The 22,192-nt window shown below is 42.2% G+C and overlaps 1 protein-coding gene across 1 annotated transcript in view; it reads left to right on the top strand.

Annotated features, from left to right (window-relative positions):
• ELL2 (elongation factor, RNA polymerase II, 2) overlaps nt 1-7,183 on the top strand; it is a 41,794-nt gene extending 34,611 nt beyond the window's left edge. Inside the window, exons 9-12 of the mRNA XM_010568764.1 lie at nt 2,323-2,392; nt 5,749-5,920; nt 6,900-6,955; nt 7,072-7,183. Of these exons, the coding sequence (XP_010567066.1) occupies nt 2,323-2,392; nt 5,749-5,920; nt 6,900-6,955; nt 7,072-7,183 (410 nt within the window). The remainder of the gene's footprint in view (nt 1-2,322; nt 2,393-5,748; nt 5,921-6,899; nt 6,956-7,071) is intronic.
• Nucleotides 7,184-22,192: the final 15,009 nt, after the last annotated feature.

Below are 22,192 nucleotides of genomic sequence, written 5' to 3'. Positions count from 1 at the left end.
TGCTATATGAGTAACCCTGGTGAAAAGGTGCCAGGAAAAACAGGGACTGGAAATGCAAGTAGACCACTTGCTATATATTAAGTGCTTTGCTATTATCCCTGCTTTATGGTCATGAAGAATCAATATTTTTTTTTCTGCCATTGCATTACATTGTAACTGTTAGTTTAAAAAAAAAAAAAACAAAAAAACCCCAAACCAAAAAACAAAACCCAGAAGCTGTTCTACTGGAACCTTATCTAAAATTAGGTTCATTTTTAAGAATTCTCACTCTGTAGTACAAAAATCATTAGAACAAAGAAATATTGAATAGATTGCTGTTGGGCAGAAACTGGTTAACAGGAAGAGCTAGGTACTAGAGAAACACAAGGAATGGATTTTTTTTTTTTGCTTGATTTCCAGTAAACTGACAGTTCACTGAAAGTTACTCTACTTTTTACATCAGCAAGTTTTAAAGACTGAACGCTGAGGATAAAAACCTGTCACATATTTATTGCCTGCTAGTTTACTGAAACTGATCAGACGTAAATGTATTTCATCATGTATCACAGCAGTTCATCAAACTCTGCCTTTTCATGGAAAGTCTAAAACCTACCTAAATTGGTATGTGGTTTACTAGAGTTTTGGTTTGAACTGTGCTGTGACCCTGTCTCCATTTTAGCTGCAGAATTTATTACTTCAAAAGATGTAGGAATGGTGAACGCTTAAAATGGCATTGAAAGGCTAAACAGAAATGCACAAATAATACTTGATTTCTTAACACACACACACACACAATAGGACAGAGTTCAGTTCCTTTGTTAAATCTGTGTGTTGTCTAATTTCAGAGGTTTGGCCCGCAAATTGGAAGTCCGGTTTAGCCCTTTCCTATCATAGCCCAGAGGCATCTTCAGAGTGTGCATGGTGCCTCTTTGAAGTGTGGTGCTTGTAGAGAAGGGTGCTTTGAGATGGTCTTTTCACATTTACCCTGGACATACTACACAGTGCCCTCATGGCTTAGGATTGCTTTGAAAATATTTATGCTTGAATTTATAAACATGTGAGCATCTTTCTCCAGAAGCCAGTAAGAAAAATCCAAACAGCTAGGGAAGGAAAAACTTGTACCATGTTTCAAGTTGGTGCTGACGCTGAATCTTTCAAATGGACCGAGCCATGTCAATAAATGCACTTGAATTTTTGGAAATGAAATGCTCACAGCAAAACTGTTCACATAAGTTGTATTGTACATACTGTGACTATTAATATTACTGTTTGCATTTCTCTCAAATTTTGTTCCCACTTTTACACTTCTTTTTATAGTCCTGCTATACCACATAATAATTTTAATATTAAAAGCAAAAGAATTGAGTAGAATATCGCATGATAGCTCTTTTTTCTCCCCATGACTTAAAGCTCAGATGGCTCAGAGATTGGCAAGAATGGTTGCACTTTAGCAGAAATACTGTGTTTAAACAGTGGCAATGTAAGATAATAATGAATATAAGGGATTGTGTGTTTTTTAAGCTTGCCACAAAACCCAAAATGAAAAGCAGAGAGAGATTACCAAGATAGTGAGTGTTCCTTCCTGTTCCAGCTAACTTTTCCCTATGGTAGCTGTTTTTCTTATTTATCAAAAAGATAGGGGGCTCCTGAAATATTCCTTTAAAAAGAGGGATTAGAGATTAAGTGTACTGTGCTTTCATAATGCCATTTAAAAGAGCAAAAGAGCAATTTGCAAGTGCAAATAACTTTCAAACCCAGTATTGCCACGCTAATGAGGAGCAAGTCTTTGTTGCAGGTTATTGAAGCCTGAATGCCAGTAACCCATATACAATGCTATTGACTTTCCTGCTTAGAAGAGTGCTAAAATTAAATCTAACTTTGGATATCTGTAATTGGCAGGGAAAGAGGGATAAAAACATGGCATGAAAGGAACTTCAGCTTTCTACTCTATTTTTCACTGGAACCTGAATGTTGAGAGATAAATATATGTATATGTATATATCAAGCTGTTGTCTTTTGTGCAGCTACCTCTGTTACTGCATAATTTGAATTGCTGTGCAGATGCCACGTCATGTCTTCAAATAAGAAAAGCTGACCTCGGGTTAATACTGCGGTAGTGCAGAACCTGTAGAATAAAGTAGCCATGCCTTCTTTCTAAACCCTGGTACTACCTACTGTGGAGAAGGTCGTGTGAGCCCTATTATTAACTTATAAAGCTTATTCCAAGTAATTTACTGTGAGAATAAAACTCTAAAGGATTTTTTCAAGCCCATCAGGTTGGTATTGTTTGGCTATATTAAAAAATCTGTTCATCGCAAGTGTCAAAATTCTGCTTTTCTGTAGGAGTTACAGAAACTTGCACTGCCTCCACAGAAGGTCCTTCATCAGCAAGTGAACAACCAGACTACTTCGTGTGAGTAAAATAATAATTAAGTGTCTTGCCACTTATTGGAGCAGTTGAAAAATCACCTATAAAAACTGTTAGCTACAAAATGGAAAATTTACCAAAATGTGATTTTAGTATAGTGACAAGTTTCTTTAAGTCACCCAGCTGCCTTATTCAAATACCTGCAAGTTTTAAACTCTGAGGTTGTCCCTTAATTATTGTGGGGGAAAAGAATTTGTAATATACTTTAAAAGAAGACTTGAAACATTTAATTTCATTCTTCTTCAAGAACACAATAAAAAAGGAATATGAATGTGCACTGTTTTCTTTTTGGAGGTGAGGCAATACAGGAGGAAAGCCAAGTACTAAAATACTGAATATGTAAATTTGAACATCTTTTTTGTGTTTTCACTGCTTAGTGCATCTAGGATGGAAAGGTTGCGGGGGGAAGATAGCAGACTTTAAAGTCCAGCATTACCAAGCCTATATATGAGCTAACAGGAGTTAACCATCAACGTTATTTCTAAAGCTTTGATGTAAAATGGCCACTGACTAACATAAAGCTACAGCAAAACATCTGATTTCACCATAGAGTTGCAGACCAAAGAGCTAGAGAAAACAGAAAAACTTCAATGTAGATTTTGAATTCTAGCTGCTTAGTTTTGACTACAAAGCAAGATAAAAATGCATTAATCTTGCATTGAAATGCTGCATATCTACAATGACTGGTATATTGCAGTCTGTAAAATTACAGAAGGACTTCCCAGTAAGTTTAATTTTAGCTCCTAAACAAGTCACATATCAGATTAATATTCCTACAAGTTAAAATTTACCTGCTGTATAAAAAAGGTTTTCATCCATGACAAGTATTAAAGAACTTGCTTTAAAATGAAATAGCTTTAATAGCAGAATCATTTGGTTGCCTAAATACTTTAGAATATTAAAACTTTTCTAACAACAGGATTTTTCTTTACTGTTGTAAAACAGAGGAATAGCTTGTGCAAATGCCCAGTGTCTGGGCTTCTTCCCCACTGTTTTATTGGTGGCCTTTTTTTAAAAATGTGAAACTTGAAGGAGGCTGCAGTGGAGTAACTGGAATAACATGGTCAGTGCAACCTGAATTCCTAAAAAAATGCTTTTGGGGGGGGAGGCATGGTGGGGCACAATGTAAAGCTCTTTCCTCTGTTGGAAGGATGAAAGGATGAGTTTGAGAAGGTTTTGATGGGACCTTAGTGCTCAGAGCTGAAATGAGCACCACGGTAAGTAAAGCCAAGATGAGCCTGACACTACCTAGCAGTGCAATTGTGCAGCATCAGCCGCAGTAGTGGTGCTGAGCCCCCTTGTCATATTTGCAGTGCAGGAGGGGAAGGAGAATTGTGTCTGTCTGTTAAAATGCTGCAAACTGCCAGGTTCACCAGCTTCTGTCGAGGAATAACGTCAGCAAGGGAGGTCAGGCTTCCCTGTAGCACTTGAACTTTGGTGCATCTTCCATCTGCATTAAAGTAGATGGCGTGGTAGCGCCCTACATCATATTTAATAGAGTAAGTGATGCTCCGTGGAGAGACTGAAAGTAAGTCTGGCCCTGCAGGGAAGCAGTTTAGTGCTTCACATGTAGGTTTGAGTTCTCACCCTAACATTTAATTCCCGGCCTCTGCTGGGTGAAAGTGGACAGATTCAGCTCTTTGCTGTCTGCTTCCCGATCAGCTGAGGACGGTGATACTGAGGACTAAAGTATATGGTTATTTGATGTAATCTAATATTAAAGTAGGATGCCAATAGCCATTGCTAAAAGTTAAAAAAAACCCAAAACAAACCCCAAAACCACACACACAAAAAAAAAACCAAAAGAAAAAAGCGTTCATGCAAGATTTCATACAGTTGGTTTAGTTCTGAGTGGGAGTAAGAACTCTAATGATAAATTCTCTGTGAAAGGAGCAACCTCTGGAACAACCTCACAGATAACCTACTGGCCATGGTGTCTTGGAAAAAAATCAGGTCACACTGTTTCAGACACCTGCCTGATCATTACAGAAAGACTGAAACCTGAGAGCACCTGCAATTTGATCCAGTTTAAAAGACTTTGATAGTTTATTCCAGCTTCTCTTACTGTCTCTAAGAGCAACATAATTCATGAGTATAATCACAGCTTTAGCATAAAGATACTTTCTATCTTAATATAAAGATTATGAGAGTAAAGGATGCAAAAGCTAGAGGAGAAAAAACAGATTCACATTTCTCCCCACTTCTACTCATTTCTTCCCTCTCCACACACATTGTGAGTGCTTTGCTGGTCTCTTGTCCTGTGCAGGACTCTTGCTGCGGGATGTAACTGTGCATAAGCCAGTACTCCACGCTATTGCTACACAGGTACCTCCCAAAATGTTGAAGTCATCTTTAGTTTTCCTTTAAAAACTGTCTAATACTCCCATCAGGTGCATCTGGCCTGGGATACATCACCAGCAAAAGTTACCTGTGTTGGTACAGACTTTCAACTTGTTAAATTTTTACTGCTCGTTAAAATTAGTCTAAGGGTGGTTTGAAGGATTTGTCCCCATGTGGAGGTGCTGTATCATCCACACAGAACCAGGTCTTTAGGCTATGAGGATGAGAAGTATTGGTGTGATGGCGGTGGGAAATTATATCTATTACTCGCATTGACGCTTCATCTCAGATTTGTATAATGAGCTTGTTAAATCCGTTCATGTTGATTTGAGGGAGAGAAGAATGAAGAAAGTTTCAATTGCATCAGTGGATTTAAGCATTTATGGGTTGCCCTCCTTAGGAGGTGATGTGATGGGCTTTTTTTTAGTTTCAGACTTCTCCACAATTTGTTTTTGCTGCTGTATTGCATATGCCTTAGTTGAATGGACAACAATGGAACTGGTGTCCACTAAAATAATCAAATTTTATCCTTAACTATGCTTTGCTGTTAGGCACAAATGTAGCCAAAAACCTAAGCCGTATCCAACTCCATAAATGCAGTCCCTTCCAAACATGTAATGAAAATGAATTTTCAAAAGTAAATATGGCTTAATTAACCTGTCTCTTCATAGAAAGAGATTATAATCTAGCAGTTTCTCTTCTTTCACTGAGGCTGATGCATTTATTGGTCATTCTATATTTGAATGATTGCTGATGTTTTCTAAGTATGCTACAATTTTTTTTTGCTTCTGAATAAAAACTCTAAAAAGTAAAATATTAGCAAATAACTGTCACAAAAATATGGTAGATTTCTATAATTACCTAAATACATTCTCTTAGAGCACGTGCTTACATGTAGAGGCAAAGTCAGTCACATAGTTAACTGATTGGGTGTCTATGCTTGATATTCACTACAAAATGTCCTTGGTGTAAAATTGCATGTATGCTTATTTTTCCATTAGAAAATACATAACTGTAGTCTCATATGAGCAACGCCAGAGTTACAAGAATGACTTCAATGCAGAGTACGATGAGTACCGGAACTTGCATGCTCGGATAGAGAGTATTAACCAGAGATTCATGCAGTTTGATGCACAACGGAAGCTTCTTTCTCCAGGGTCCAAAGAATATAAGGTAAAGAAGGATAAAACTGTGAAGATTGCATTTCATCTCCCTCTTATACCTTCCAAAAGTCCACATTTTCAGCACAGGCAGACTCTTCAGTGTATTTGTCTGTTAAATCATATTGACATGGTTTTAAAAGACTTGCCAGGCTCAGTGTCTGAGACTGAGGAATAGCTGGAATTACCAGACTGGCTCAGGCTTTGCTGACTGCCTCAGCATCCTGGCCAGGTGAGGGAGTGCAGTTACACAGATGGGGTAGAAGATTGGAAGTGCATGGAAACCAGCGCCTGACCCTCTATTTCCCATGTTTTTATATGCTTAACTAAACCTACAGCCACAACTTGCTCATCTTCCAGGTGGGTGATCCTAGCTATGATTTTAGCAGAGAAGGGTGTTAAAAACCTGATATTCTGGCTTTCCAGCCTGGACTTCTCTTATTTGGACATAGAAATTCCACATGTTCAATATCAGAATTCTTTAATTCTGTGTGCACGATGAGGATTTTTGGTTGGCTCTTATTTAGCTTTTGGCCGGATTGCAAATGTATTCGTGAGCAGAAGGAGTATTTTAAAATCCCTGGTATTGCTCAATCGGACAAAGGGAAACCTTGCAGAATTTACATACATGCTCAAACTCTGTGTGGGCTAGCTCTGATTTTTTGAAGCATGGCAAAACCCTGCAAAAAGTTGTTCAGCCCTCAAACTCCACCTGTTTGAGCTGTCTGTGAATGCACAGCAGCATGAGCGACTTCTCAAAGGGAATATTTGAACACATGCTCCTTTTGTTGCCTATTTACAGGTTTAATTGCAGATCTTGGGTGATGTGGGGAGGTGGGGGTTTATTTTTGCAATGCAGAAGAGTGGTGGCTCATGGATAAGAAAACATCTTGAGTAAAACTGAGTGTATTTTTAGAGTTTTACATAAATTTGAGTTTTCTGGTAGTAGTGAAATGTTCTTCATATCGTCTTCGTGGTTTTTTTTCTTGAAGGTCCTTCATGAGGAAATCTTAGAAGAGTATCAAAAGGTAAATCAGATTTGTTGGAGGTGGTAATCACTGAGACTGGCTCAAAGCTATCTGTAAACAAAGAACGCAAAATATTAAACTCTGCAGAAATGTTTTCATGCCCTAATTTTCTTTTTATCTTATCTTTACAGTGTAGCCCCACCTACTATCAAGACAAGAGTAGGTGTGAGTATCTCCACAGGAAGCTGTCTCATATTAAGAGACTAATAGGGGAATTTGACCAACAGCAAGCAGGGTCATGGCACTGATCTGCTTTGACCACGACATGTGAATGAACAGAAGTGTATTTATTTAAAACTTAAGTTTAGTTGCTGTAAGATTCTGAAAATTAGTATCAAACTTTTACGTTATGAAGTTTCAGTATTAGCAGACTTAAGTTAACTACTTTTGTTGTTGATGTTGCTTATATGCATATTTGAAGCTGCTTTTTCTGGTCCTTTTTTTTCTTCAAGATTTATGTTGTCCATTGAAATAATTTTATCAGTAGGTACTGGGGACCCAGTACCTCTACTATGAACTTGTGCACATTTTAAGAAAATATTGTAGCAAATCAAAATGTTACTGGATAGATATAAGGATGTTTTCTGACCTTTTTTGTTAATGAAAACTCTTTGCCTTAAGTGGTAGAAGGCTTAGAAATTTGCACAAAATATAAAAAAAAGTCGCATTGTTTTGGAGGGTTAAAGAGGCATGTATGTGTGCTGTATACAGCCCATTTTGTTACAACAGAAATTCACCCCTGCAACTTAAACCCCTCATTGCAGTGGTTGCCTTAAGGTGTTTGCTTGTGTATATTTAGTGTAGTTAAATTGTTAGCTACACTGCTTCCCACTTTGCTGTAGAACCTGGGAAGCACTACGTGGCCTACCAGTGTCTGGAAGTGTGTGCTTGTACTGTGTGTGTGCAAGAATGTGTGTATGTGAGCATGTGTGATGGGGAGAAAAAAAAAAAAAAGCTGCTACTCTAAGTAGGCCAAATGCTCAGGTTAAAACAACTGACGAGCGTTGCTGTGGGTTTTTCCTAGAAAATTGCTACTTCTATTATGGAAGATGACAGCATTTCCATTTCAATAGTTTGTCAGCTTTAATAATATTGGGGAAATTGATACTTTACAAAAATGAAACAGATATATAGTTTTGAGGCAAGATTATAAAATTAAACGTAGATTACCTATTTATATACTACTATAAAGTATTTTTTGAAGAGAGATATGCAAAGAAGCTATTGCCTACATGAAATATATATTTAAAGATTTTTTGTCCTGGGTGCCAGGAATATAACAAAGAGCAGATATATTTAACTAGAAAATACTGTGATCATGAAACAGCACAAACTTTCATTTCATGCAGTTTTTTGGTTTGTTTTGATATAAAACATTGCTTATTTATCATGTGAAAACACAGGTCATTTAGTCAAAATTGAGCAAAATCTTTGTGTGTCTTACTGTGTTTGTCTTTTCAAAATGCTGCCAAATTGAAAAGGGAAGCATTGTGGTTTTAAATCTGATTTTGGAATTTTTGCCAAAATTTTGGTAGCACCATTAATGAACTTTATCTCCAGCATCAAAAAAACCTGTTGTGTATCACTGTAAACCAGAAAATGTTTGATTGCAAGAAAACATGTGTTCAGGTAAATGGGACCAATTGAATTTTTGCCTTAAATTTGTGGGTTCAAAGATGTTATGTTCATGAAGATGGAATAGCAAGCGAGGTGCATCCCTTACTGTTGCATGGCAGTGATATTTGTGTTACCTACTTGAGACCAGGTTGACTTTGGGACCTTTGGATTACTGCAGTTTTTCAATGCCACATTTCGAATGGCAGAATGAAGAGAAAACTTCTTGCTTCCCAGTAAGAGCTGCATTCATCTGGGTTTAACAACTGAATTTGGTTAAAATCACTGCAGTTCTGCTGCAGGTGCACTGGGTGGTTAGCTTTCAACCTAGAAACAGAGTAGCTGTTCAGATTAAAATAATGTGAAGTTCCTGATGTTGGGACCAATTTCGACAGTTCTGTGTTCTTCATCTAAACTGTGTGCCTGGATCTGACATTAACTGCCATTATGGGACACACAAGGCTGCTACAACTGTCTTGATGTGTTGCAATCGTTCATAGTGCTATCACTGTATAACCAAAGACCCAGTGCAATTAATTGATTTTTATTTTTTTCCCCTACCTTTTACCATTGACCTGTATTCACATGCATCTTCTGGTTTACAGGCTGCATATGTGTTGCAGCTGGAGGTTAGTGCTTCTTCAGAGGTTCAGCGCTGCCTGTCATCATCAGATCTGACAAGCTACTGTAAAGGCCTTAATTGAAGGTTTTGCCCATTTGCATTGAGCATTTCTGAAGCCAGCCTATCCATTGCAAAATAGTGCTGTAAATCCACATATCTCTTGTTGCCCTGGAGTTGACATTCCAGTTCAGCAAATGTTGAGAGCTGGTTGAAGTCAGGCCTCTGACCGTATTGTTGCCTTTCCTGTAAAACTGGCCTGCTCACTCAGAGAAACAAACATTGCCCGTGGTGGCATCTTGGCTGGGGTTACACTACTACAAACCTGAAGCACATGATTGATGTAGAGAAGGGGCAACTCTGTGTGTCTCCTTAGCGGAAACTGTGAATCTCACTACAGTTTGTAAAAAAAAAAAATAAAAAAAAATAGATGGTTAAAAGGCAGGCAATAGCCCTTTCCAGTTGGCTGAACAAAACGTAGGTTAGGAGGATTGGTTTCCAGTCTTGCTAGAGTTTGAGGGAGAAAAACTGTGCCCAAAGTAATATTTTTTAAAATTGTAGATATGCGCTAAACTGTCACTTGAATCAGCTCACTTGAGTGCTTTTAACTCTTCAGTTCACCTTGCCAGTTATCAAAAAAAAAAAAAAGTTATTCAAATCTTTTAGAAGTGTTTTGTAAAACATGTGGACAAGTGATGGAATTGGAGGCAAGGTACTACTTCAGTTTTTAAACAGAAATTGGATTAAAAGTGTTGATATTGTAACCTTGCTTATTTGTTAGCTTTTTGAAAATAGTGATGTTACAACCAGTCTTTCTAGATAAGTAAATGTTGATTCATGGCTACTTTGACGTATAGTTCCTTTCATAAGTTTACTATCATTTGTTTCTGTACCTGATGGGGGAAGGATGTAGCCAGCAATTCCATAACCTTCTTCTGGGGAAGGATATGAAATTGATCAAGGGATGACAGTATTTGGGAACATGAAGGCTTAAAACAGGGCTGTGAATCCCCCTTTCTGACTTCAGAGTATTTTACAACTTCTTCAATTGTTTCCATACAAACTGTATTAAGAGTCTATATGTGAAATATCCTGGGGCGTTTTCTTAATGAATACTTGAGCCATTGTTGCCCCTCTGTTCTACATCAATTTAAAATCAATAAAGTGTTAACTTTGCAATCCTGAGACTTTGGTCTTTCCTTGTCTGGGGGCAAAGGGGTCCATCCTAGATCTCTGCAATGAAGCATTGCAGTGAATGCGGCCGTGGGGACGGCTGCTTTACCGCGGGAGCGCAGGGTGAATTCTGCTGACATGCAAGGGGCTCGTTGGTGGTACGTCACCTGGCCATAGCGCACGCTTCGTAAATTAGCAGCAGGACAAGAGCACTGCTGTCAAGTGTAGATAGCGAATTGAGAAAGATGTGCATTAAATGTCTGCCAGTGAACAGGAGGTGATTTGTTCCAGCCTGTTTGAGCAAGCGTGCTGCTTCAGTTAGAGCTGAAAGCAAACATATGTAGGTATTTTGCCTGCAGGTTGTCCTCTCTTTCTGATTCCTCTCCTTCTTTTTGCCTCAAGTTCAATATCCTGCCTCCTTCACTTCCCATTCCTCTGCTGGCAGATGACCCATGTTCCTTGTCGTCTGGTGCTGGGACCAATTTCTAACCTGAAAGAGCAAAACATTCACATGCTAAGTTGCATTTCTTGTTTTTCTCACTCTGCCAAGTTTTGGACTCCTGTCTGTTCTTCTTTATTACAAAACACAGGGCATAGTCCTGGCAAAACACTCCTATATCCGGCAAATTTAAGCGTATGGGCAACTGTCACAGGCTGCGGGGTTTTTCCCCTGCTGATACAGGCACCACCATGCAGGGAAGGAAGCAAGTGGTGCTGTCTCTGGTCTGGCTGTTAGCTCCATCGCCAGGGCTTTCTCTTCAAAAGAAATTGCTTACCTGTTGTTCACTAACTGTTGGTACAAGGTGGTTGCATCACTCTCAATTGTTGGTTATAAATATGAAACGGATGGATGGATGAAGGTTTTACAAGCAGATACCCTTATTCTGCTTCACATTTCACTGTGCCCATAAACTGGCTCTAGAATGTGTGATTTACACATACTTAATAGGCCTGTGCATTTCTGGCTGTCATTTCGATCCAGACCCCTAAAAAACAAACCAGAAACAAACCAACAGTCATGTGTCCGTGTGTGTGTCTGTCTGTCCCCGTTCCCCCCCCCAACAGGAAAAAAAATCACTATTCTTTAAAACCCTAAACCAGAAAACACTTCTGAAGTTTTCAGTAAGCATGAAAGGTGGAAAGCTGCTCTATGTCCCTGTTAAAAATAATTTTATAAGCTCAGTAGGCTCTGGTGAGCTTCAATCTAACTCCTCCAGCTCCTGAACTCCAAGTGCTCCTCTAGTATGTATATTTCTATACAGTTTTCTATTTCAGCCCTAGTCCTGGAGCAAGTTTACATTTTCCTGAAAGGTACATGTATAGTTTGATATTGAACAGGTATAGAAATATTCCTGTTTTCATTTCGACAAAGCCTTATGCAGGAGGATTAGGGGTGCAGCAGAAAGCGGAGGGCTGGGAGCAGTACGAGGGTTCTGATTCAGCTGTGCCTGGCTGTCCAGCTCGGTGCTGGTCACACATCCCGGAGCGGAGGTCCCTGCTCCTGGTTCTTCACTGACTTGATGGCCAGCTGGGCATTTCCACTGAGATGTACGGGTGGGTTTCCACTATCTCCTAAGGTGCCAAAGTCATGTCCAAGAGTACTTCCTCTAAAGCCGGGTTGAAAACGCAATGTTAAGAAAATGTGGAATTACTCAGTGGGAGTCACGCTGCAAGATACAACTGTGATCAAGAGCTTAGTGGGGTTTTTTAATGATTAAACTTTTCAAACTTTCAAGCTCTGCTGATGCATGGGGGGGGGGAACGAAGCAGGAACATCCCTGATGTGCCCAGGAACATCCAGGAGGCTGCTGGAGATGGCTGGGACCGCGTCAGGGCACAGTGTCCTGAGGGGAGGGAGGTGATGGGGGGTTGGCAGCCCTGCTGGCATCGCCAGGAGCCTGTCACCACTCCTCTGTCCCCCAACCAGCCCACAGCTGGGATAACCTGTGGTGCGAAACAGAATTGAGCATCGCAGCTTGCAGTGCTGGTGGTGATGCTGTTCCTGTGGACGGGGTGGTCCCTACCTGCTGCTGCGGGCGACCGGCAGCTTCGCAGCTGACCATGGCTTTAATAACTCTGTTCCCCTTGCCAGGGAGGTGGGACTGAGGACGGTTGTTGCACAGGCCAGCAAGGAGAAGCACTCTGGAGTTCCTCAGATAGCACGCTGGCATGTTTTTTGTTCCAGGCTGGTTTTGGGGCCACAGGCAGGTTTGCAAAACTCTCCTCAGCTTTACCCCAGGGTTGCTGTCAGGTTGCGTGTGTTGCACACACAGCTGGCAATAGGACAGTGGACTTTCTGACGGTGGATAAACGCAGCCTGTGCCAGCTCTGGTTCTGGTCTGGCTGCCTCAGCTCACTGATCAAAAAATAATTACCACGTCACAGAAACAGCTAGATGGTAAGACACCAATAAGATTTTCGGTATAGGAAAAAGCAGATAGCAGCACATATGTAAATAAAAAGATACCCTGGTTTTTAGAAATTTCTCCTGTATGAACTGGAGCTTCTCTGCCCTTCACAGAGGGTGGGGCTGTCATAGTCCAGGGTCGTCCAGTTATTTTTTCATGTTAACAGAGCATGGCTGGATGTCTAAAAGAATTTATGTCGTTGTTGATTGTGCACATACTGCCCATAGCCAGCCCCCAAGTCTTCATCCTGAGCAAAGAATAGCAAGAACTTCATGTGTTCACCCTCACATTGGAGCTCCCAGGTAAATTTCCAGATCCCATGGAAAAGATTTTAGGTTAAGAAACACCTAGTCTTCTCCCTGCCAGCCACAAAAGTCAAAATCAGGGCTGGCTTTCCTCCAGCCAAGTCTACCTCTCTGACCCACAAGGAACTTGGCCAGCAGCCTGCACAAGATGAAGATGAGTAATTCCCCTCTGTGGAAAGCCGCACACCACACTCGATCCAAGCCCTTGCTGATGCCCTGGGTGCACCCAGCTCAGCAACCTTCCAGGTGCTCAGCAGGGATGGGGTGAGATAAACCGACCCTCCCCGCTCTCCTTGGGCAGCTGTGCTTGAATGAGCAGCTGGGAGCAGCGCAGAAACTGGGAAAAAGGAAGGGTCTCAGTACTGGAGGACTTTTTTTCCCTCCATCATTAAGCCTGAATGTTCTCTTCCTTTCTGAATGTGACAGCCATGTACACAGACTGAGAACAGTTTCAAGGCTTAATGAAATACATGCTTTTAAAATAGCCATTTTACTAGTAATAACATCGAATACTAAACCCTCACAGTAAAAAACTCTACAAGGACGTTTCACTGGAAAGCCAGAAATACTGACCTGGAGAGGAATAATAACCACAAGCCTTTTAAAAATAAAGCTTTCACCAGAACTCAGCCTTCCACCCCAAACAACACACTATACCTGGGTGAAGGTTTGCTGCCTTAGGAGTTTGTGTTCTCTGCCTTGCAATCTGAGGCTTCTGAAGCGGACCAGGACTGGCTGATATGTCTGCCTTCATGCTGACAACATTTTCTGCAGCGTTTTCTAAAAGAGGTCATGGTCTTCTCCTGTATGAGACTGCTAGAGGCAGCAACTACTGTGTTACTTGCTCTCCACTAGCAGAGCTTCCCCTGCTACCGCTGCTGGGAAATGGGCACAAACCATCCCCAGGCAACCCTTGATGGCTGAATACCATGTCACAACCCCAGAAACAAGATGCCAGTTGTTATCACTGTGATCTGCAGCAAACTGCATGCCAATCCACTACATGATTTCTAAACAACCATCCATCCGTCCATCTCCTTCCACAGTAAACTGCTTGCAGTTGCACATTTTTGTCACAATGTGGCCAAAGTTTCCCCAGACAAGCTTTTAGGAAAAAGAAGAGGAGCAGAGTCTCACAGCTTTACAGTGGTGGCAGAGAAGACAAGATAAAACAGTCTTAACAATGTCCTTGGTTGAAATGCCTCTTGCTTCCAGAACCACTGAAAAAGGCTGACACACAATGAAAAATGCAGAGAGGCTGATGTTCGTAAAGCTCCTCCATCCCCAGGACAGTGCCAGGAGAACCAGCACAGGATGAGAAGGGCAGAACAGGGAAATGGAAACTAGTGATGATTTTGCAGATCAGGAGAGAAAGGACAAAGCAAGTACTTCAAGAGGAGCAACAGGAAGGTGGCCCCTAGGATGTCTTGCAGTGCTGTAAGGAGCAAATGCAGATAATGCAGACAACTGTCGAGAACAAAGGACACAAAGTTGTCCTTCCTAGCATCTTTTAAGGCCCATTGACAGCCAAAACAATGGTGTGATGTGTGGGAACAATGGTTCTGTTTCAGAGCAGGCTTGCTGTGTGCTTTCCTAGTCTTCCTAGGTATCTGGCAGAAAAGGAGCACAACTGCATCTGGAAGTGTCTCTCCTGAGTCAGAAGTTTTGCTGGCATCCCAGATCAGCATTGTGGTATGGCCGGGGTGTCCTGTTGCTCACATCTCACACTTAAAAATGCCATGCCACTGCATACAGCTAAGGAGCAGGTTATGGCAGGCACTTGCTTTCACTGTACATGACCTGTTCATTTGCTCTAACCAGTAACTTAGCTGTGGCCATAGCCATACTCAATGTTGGAATTGCAAAGTTCTTTAAAGTTTGCAAAAACTTCAAAAAAAAGGATGACAACAAGTATCATGCGGTCACAGATCACCCAACAGGACATCCAGCAACCATGCCAGAGACCAGAGCTGAAGGACTGTGGGAATTTTAATGGTATGAAAATAAGGGAAACACATAAACTATTGAAAGGGAACCAGCAAACTGTAGAATTCAACCTCCAAAGCACCAAGGTCCTTGGGTAAGGCAACACTCCACAAAGCATTTCAGAAACATCCCTAACTCATTGCATCAGGAAGTCACGCACAGGACAGACCATGTGGTGGCTCCAGCCAAAATTGTCCTGAGTAGAAGAGAGCACAAACACGAGATGGTTGGGCTTGGATGTCTGAGAAGGTGGTTGCAGGATGCCACTGACAACAGTCTCTTGGGCACTGCTTGTCTTCTCCTAAAAAACCCGCCCTAGAGGGGAAGGAGGACGAGATCATCCCATCCTCCCTTTCTTGTAAATTGTGCACAGTGCATCCAGCGCACTGACAATTACAGGGCACAGGGGTGAAAAATACTCAGCTAAAGGCAAAGTGGAGCAGCTACCAGTGTGTTAGGCAGCTGGGGTGACAGCAGGGAAGGAGATGGCTCAGAGGGACCCACTGCTGCCTCAGCAAAGCTCTTCATGCAGCAAATCTCAGTGATGGGGCCAGAAACCAAGCAGATGTGGAGAACAGACATCTTTTCATCTTTTACTGAAGTCTTTCTAAAAGGGTAGGGGTTGTATTGGTAAGCACTGTGAGAAAGCAGGCTGGTTACTAAATAGGAGATTTCTATCTTCAAAGACTATCAGTCAGCGTCTTGCATAAACAGATGCTTCAGTCTGACTGTCCAAAAAGATGCATAATCCTTCCATGCACTACAGTTACCTACGAGCAGGATATCAGAAATGCCTTCCAGAAATATGGCATTTTATCTCCAGTTTCTGCCAACTGCTGTTCATAATAAGGAGTTTTCACTCACTGCTCACTGTATCAGTTCACATTTTAAATAACCAACTTTTCCTATCAATAACAGAATCTGCACTGCACCTATGTTCTCCTGAGTCTCTGCTCAACCGCTTCTTACATCAGCAACCTGTCACCCAAAGCACACAAAGTAGGTTTTTTTGTTTTGAAGCTTTCTGCTAGTTAGACGTTTCCCCTGCTTTTTTCCTTCTAACCTAGTACCACTGCAAATCACAAATGATGCTAGCAACATTAAAAAAACCCAAACAAACAAAAAAGGAAGTGTGTTCTTGCCTTTTGCAAGTGTTTTATTCCAGGCGTTGCTAAGAGAAATGTTAAAATAGGATGAAAATGATTCCCACAACCAACACTAAAGTTTCATATGTTTTGAAGAGGGCTTATGTTGATTGTCCTTTGCTGCTGCCAGCTAGAACTGTGCCTGCTTGTTGATCTTTTTGTGACCACACTAATTAAGAGAAGTAGCTGAGGGCTTGAGTTACAAGCTACAGTTAAGATGAAGCGTGTAGAGCCATGTTCTTACCAGGCGTGTTTCCTTTGACAAGACAATGATGTACCTCAATTCCTGAGTGTTTCAGCTATTATGACATTTAGAGATAAAGCACTCTGCAAGGAAAAGCAGGCTGAAACAACCAGCCCTTTTTGATCAGAGCTCTGAAACTCCTCAAGGCTCTTTTCCCTGTGGAAACCCATATGGTTAGAATTAAGGTATAGCTGGAACAATGATGTCTTAACATAAAAATGCATATTAACTAAATTAGCCAATAAAAGCTAAAAGCCTGTCATCACATGGGGCCTGTCATGCAGGATGCTGAGAGCTGGCCCCACTTGGGTCTGCTGCAAATACCAGCTGGAGGTAGTGACTGCACTGTGGTGGTCCCCTTCTCCAGACACTGATCTTTGTGCTTTTAGGCTGAAGAGGGTTTCTTTGGGTTTTCTGTTGTTATTATTGTTATTGTTACTCTCTCAGAGGGGCTTCAGGTTGTACCTGACACCCAGCATCCTTCTTGGTGATAAGGATGTTTTCCTAAGCAAATGCAGCCCTAAGTTGTTTCTGTCCTCCTCACGAACTTGGCAGTTTAGGGAAGAACTTGAACAGGTTGTATTCACACTGCTTCCAATAGTGACCATTGCTGTGATTCCCTCCCAGTCTTATATGGGGCACCACTATGAGAAATAACCTTATGAACAAGTGTGAACTGCAAGAGTCGCAAGTGTATATATACCATGGAAAGCAAAAGAGGTGGCATTTGACAGTAAGTGGCAGACCTCAGTAGATGAGTGATTATACTGAAATTTAATTCTTCTTCAGACCCAACTAATTATGGAAAACCTGAAATTGCTTTTTCCTTCCTTAGCATTTCACTGAAAATGAGGTGGCTTTGCTTCCGAGAAAGAACTTCTCCATATCCTTCAGTTTTGTTTTTTTTATAGGACTTTTTGATGAATTCAGTAACGCCCCACCATAGCGCTGAGAGCAAAGAGTTATAAATGAAATTTTAGCCATATTAATGCAGGGATCTCGTGTGTGTGCATGGCCAAGGGAAGGTAGGGATCTCTCTGAAATGGCAGAAAGTGGAAGCCTTTGATAAGCAAATATTGACCACCGTGGAGGTGACCAACACTCACACAAAGCAAACACTGAGCACAGCAGGAGCCAACTCCTCGGCTGAAAGCAGGGTAATAATCTCACTCACCTCTCCCTGGCATCTTTGCCCCTGCAGGGTGATGTGTGAGCTGACGTGCAGCAAAAATGCTTTCCAAAAGCCAGCCCTGCTGTCCCTGCAGGCTGTCCTGGAACGGCTCTAACTGACTCTGCTCCACCTGTACCCAACAGGATCGCTTTCATACAACTGATGTCCACCACCCTGAACGCGTGCCTGCAGCACCTTCTGCATCCCCTCCACAGAGTTGGTCCTGCACCATAACTGTGCCTTTTGAAGCACTTGAGTGTTTTTAATGCCTTTATTTTCTTAAAATGTTAGCATATTTATAGTGGTATCTTCCCTTTCTTCTGCTATTTTTTGCAAGGGTGGAGAAGGAGCCATAATCCACAGACATTCCAAGCACCTTTGTGCATGATGCCTCTTTCAGATCTCTTTTCTTCCCCTTGTTTCCAAGCTGATGTTTTCTCTACAAGAGCAATTGATTATACAGGGATACCCTCCCCTGTTGAAGGCGACTGTTTCAGAAATTATTTTCTTCCTACAGATCACTGAGGACATTCACAGAACTGCTGTTGTTTGTGCACTGACTTCAGCAGGACACATTCATGCCCCACTACATTTCAGAGGGAAAACTTGGGGACAAAAACCCCATATAATTTCCTTTAGCCACAGGAAAAATTTTAATTGGAGCTTTCACTCTCCTTAGATTCTCTGATGACAACCAGCCACAAGAGACAAATCAGTAGGAGGTCAGATTTCATTAATTCTAGTACCCACGAACCTGACTTTTTTCAACTCACATTACCTCGTATCGCAGAAGTGGCTAATAACACTTTTCCTTCCCTCCCCTCTTGCCTTAGCTGTGGAAGACAAATAATAACAATACAAAAAAAAGTTATGAGCAGGTACTTCTGGTGGCACACCAATGAGCATCCAGGCATCCACATACAGCATGCAGAAGGGTGCAGAAGAGAAAACCTCTATCAAGGGGCTCGTGCCAGTGCAAGGGTTCCTTCTCCCCTGCAACACAATCCCCCCCACCCTGGCTCATTGTAGTACCACAGACTACTCAACTAGATGTCCAATTCATCTCTTTGCTGGATGAAGCACTCTGAGAAGCACATAGCAAGAGACAAAAATACCAGAGGAAGAAGGAAATAAGAGCGATGAAATTAAGAGAGTCACAAGAAAAATTCAAGAAAGATGCATGGCGATAATTCCCCCACTCCCACAAGTGACACCAGGGTAGCTTGCCTTCCTGAACCACACTGCCAAGAACTGGCATGCCCCTGCTAGAATCCAGCCTTTTTGTGTGGTTTTCAGGGCAGCCATGCACAGGCTCACATGTTTTTCCAAGGTAGGGTGGCAGACTGCTATAACAGTATTGATCATTTTTCTTCATCAGGAATTAGTTGAGCACTGCCTATCGAAAGGTTCAGTTTTCCCCAGGTATCCCTAAGTTCACCTTGTTCCTACCCAAACATCAGCTGGGCTGATCAGTCTTGTGGAAAGACCTTGCCAGAGGTTCAGGCTGCAGCTGAGCCAGGAGTGTTACAAAACCAGCTTTGATCTCTGCCGGATCCTCAAAGCACCAAGGTGTGCAAGAACAACTGCAACACAAAATTCATCATGTTTTCCAAGTCTTAAAAAACAGCTCACCACGTTGGATAGACAAGTCAGTGCCCTCGCCCTTACTCCTGCCATGCCTGGCATAGTAATAGCACACACATGTGCTGGGAGGGATGCTCAGCAGCCTGCCCCTTTTTTCTGGATGATCCCCCCGTTCCTCCTGAGGGAGCAGGTGCTTTTGTACCCACCCTGATCGTTTTGGACAGAGAGAGCAGGAATCTACAGCTATTTGGTGAGGCTGGGTCTGCCTTTTTCCCCATAGCTGGGGTAAAATTTCTCCAGTTCAAAACATGGTGTTGGATCTAGAGCACTAGGATCTCAACTTTCTGTAAAAACTGCCTAACTTCTTACCCATAGAAAGTTTCCTCTAAGATGGATGATGTTTTGAGTCAGTGACCCAGCACTTGCAAAAAAAAAGGACTGCCAGAGCTTTTCAAAAAGGTATAATGTATAAAGAAAATAGGTCAGACTCTCTTGGAGAAGGACAGCATGGTTTGTTGAGCAGAGGTCAAGCTGCATCTTGCTGTATCACCCCGAACTCTGTGTGCTCAGATTTCAAAGCTGAATGGCTGCTTGCACCCATAACACACAGGTGTCCAGTTGCCCATTGACATCCAGCCTGACGGCGGCCAGGCTACATGAAAGCACTTTACATCAAAGGTCCCGCTGTAAGTAAGTGCTGGAACTGGCAGGGCAATAGGGTGTATAGAGAATTCAATTGCTGTCTCCTCAGGAACAGCAAGTGCAACTTCCTTGCATGCAAACTTTGGGCCTTAGAAAATCTTGAGCAAGAAAAAATCCAAATGAGCTACAAATTGTGGTGCACAACATGGAAGGAGATCAGCCTACCATGTGGAGGTAGCTGGAGAGGAGGGAGCAGCAAAAGGACCACTCCTGGGCCAGTCAGCAAGGGTACTTTTCCATTATTACTAAAAACGGCTTATCCTTGTCAACAGTCCCTACACATAAAAGTCACACTGATAAATACTTGCACGCCTTGCCGTGCCTCAGCTATGTCATGACCTACAGCACTTTGTGACGTGATGCAGCTCTGCCATGGACAAAAGGGAAGAACTGAATCACCTAATTTATAAATTGCTCTTGATTCTTCTGGTCAAAAAACCTCTTCCTGTTTATGCAGACACATCAGACAGCTATGCCTTCAGTAACATGAGCACTTCAGGTTGCTGCGGCGTCATGTGCCAGCTTCACAAGGGGTGCTTCGGCCCTAATGATGCGGTGTTAATAGGATTCACACAACCATCTTTGCCCTGATGTTGTGCTCCTCATATACTTCCAGCTGGCACACTGCTTGAGAAAAGATATCGAATGACCCAAGTACGCTGTAAACTCCCACGGACAATAGCTTTGTCTTGTTTCTTTATAGATAAGGGACCTCACAGAATGACGGTACCATTAAAAACAAAACAATTTTTTTTCTCAGCAACCTGGCTTGGCTTGAAATAAGAAGCAAATTTTGATAAAGAGTATGTTGCCTCTCATGGCTTGCAGGCTGCAAACTTCAACAGAGCCACGGCATTATGCAGTGTAAGAGCAGAACTTCAGAGGCACACAGTTCTCCTTTCTGAGCTGCCTGCTATACTGTACCTTAAATTAATGCTGCAGTTTGGTCTTGTCTACCTTCACTCCACTGTAAGTTTGCCTTTACAAAATATGCAGCACTCCCCCCTTAGTTTCTCCCTGCCTCACAGCTCAGCCCCAATCTTGTATGTCCAGAAGAAATCAGATTCTCATTTGTTCTGTGTAGCAGAGTATAAATTGGTAGGAAAAGTAATTTTAATGATTCCTGCAGAACTTCCATGGCAACTTTAGGCAGAAGTTTATTCTGAAAGTCAGAAATAATCCAAGGCTGGAATTTACTGCTTTTACCTTTCACAAAGAGCAAAGCAGGATCTCTGAGCTATGCCTCATTTTTCCAGCTCCCTAACACTCCGGAACTAAATCATAGTTTGGGGACTGACTCAGAGGGAACTGTGTTGCCTGCTGAGTCACCGCTCCTGCCACGTCCACGGGCACCGATGCTGACCGTGCTGCGCGGCTGCGGGCACCGAAGGCTTCGGGCAGCAATGCCATGCTGCTGCCAGCTGCACCGAGCTTGTGCCGAGCAGGTCGCATTCTGCACGGAGGAGGGGGGACGACGCTGCGGCAGCGATATGTGGAAGTGTAGGGACTGGGAAAAGCAAGGATGCTGGTGGGATGTCTGCGTTGGAGCTCCAGCAGGAGCAATGGCTCCCCTTCCCAGCCAAAAGGAAATCTGAAATGATTGAAATTGTTTTACCACTTCTTGCACTGCAGCATTGTTTCTTCACCGTTTGGGGAACCCCAGTGGGAAGAGGGAAGTAAACATCAACACAAGCTGTGGCAATTGTCAGCAGTGCCCAGCCCCGAGACACCTGCGAGCCAGGGAACTTCCCGGGAGAGAGCATGAAGGTTTGGAAAGCCTGTCAGCAATTAACCGCCGGGTTACTGCATACGGCATCTCTGGTGCAACAGTGGGTACCCTACTGTTCAAGGAAAATTACAGGTTAAATTTGACTCCTAGATCTCTGTGACTATTTACATAAACATCTGCTGTTAAAACAAAGTTGAGGCCAGCCTGATGGGCTCCACACAGGTTGCTGGAGGGGTGTCCTCTATGGTGACAGGTCACGGAGACATGTCACAGTAGAGGAGCAAAGAGAAATGTGATTAAACCCTTCCAACCTCCACCACATACTGTGCCAAATGTACTTTTTCCTGCTGATTCCAGCTAAAAGTGAAAGGTAGACACAGCCACTGATTGTACCCCCTAATTATCTCCATGTTAAAGGCACTTGTCATTCTGATGCTAAGTGACACACCATTTCTCTACACAGTTCCAGCCTTTAAGCAACAACACAATCTGGATTGCTTCTAATTTCTGTACATACAAAGTGCTTATAACCTTGGCGAGGTGCAACTTTCTTTTTCTTTGAAAAATACTTAAAAAT

The sequence above is a fragment of the Haliaeetus leucocephalus genome, unplaced genomic scaffold (assembly GCF_000737465.1).
Source record: "Haliaeetus leucocephalus isolate CR32 unplaced genomic scaffold, Haliaeetus_leucocephalus-4.0 Scaffold255, whole genome shotgun sequence".
In the NCBI taxonomy this organism is placed as follows: Eukaryota; Metazoa; Chordata; class Aves; order Accipitriformes; family Accipitridae; genus Haliaeetus; species Haliaeetus leucocephalus.
This window is presented reverse-complemented; position numbering and strand designations above follow the sequence as displayed.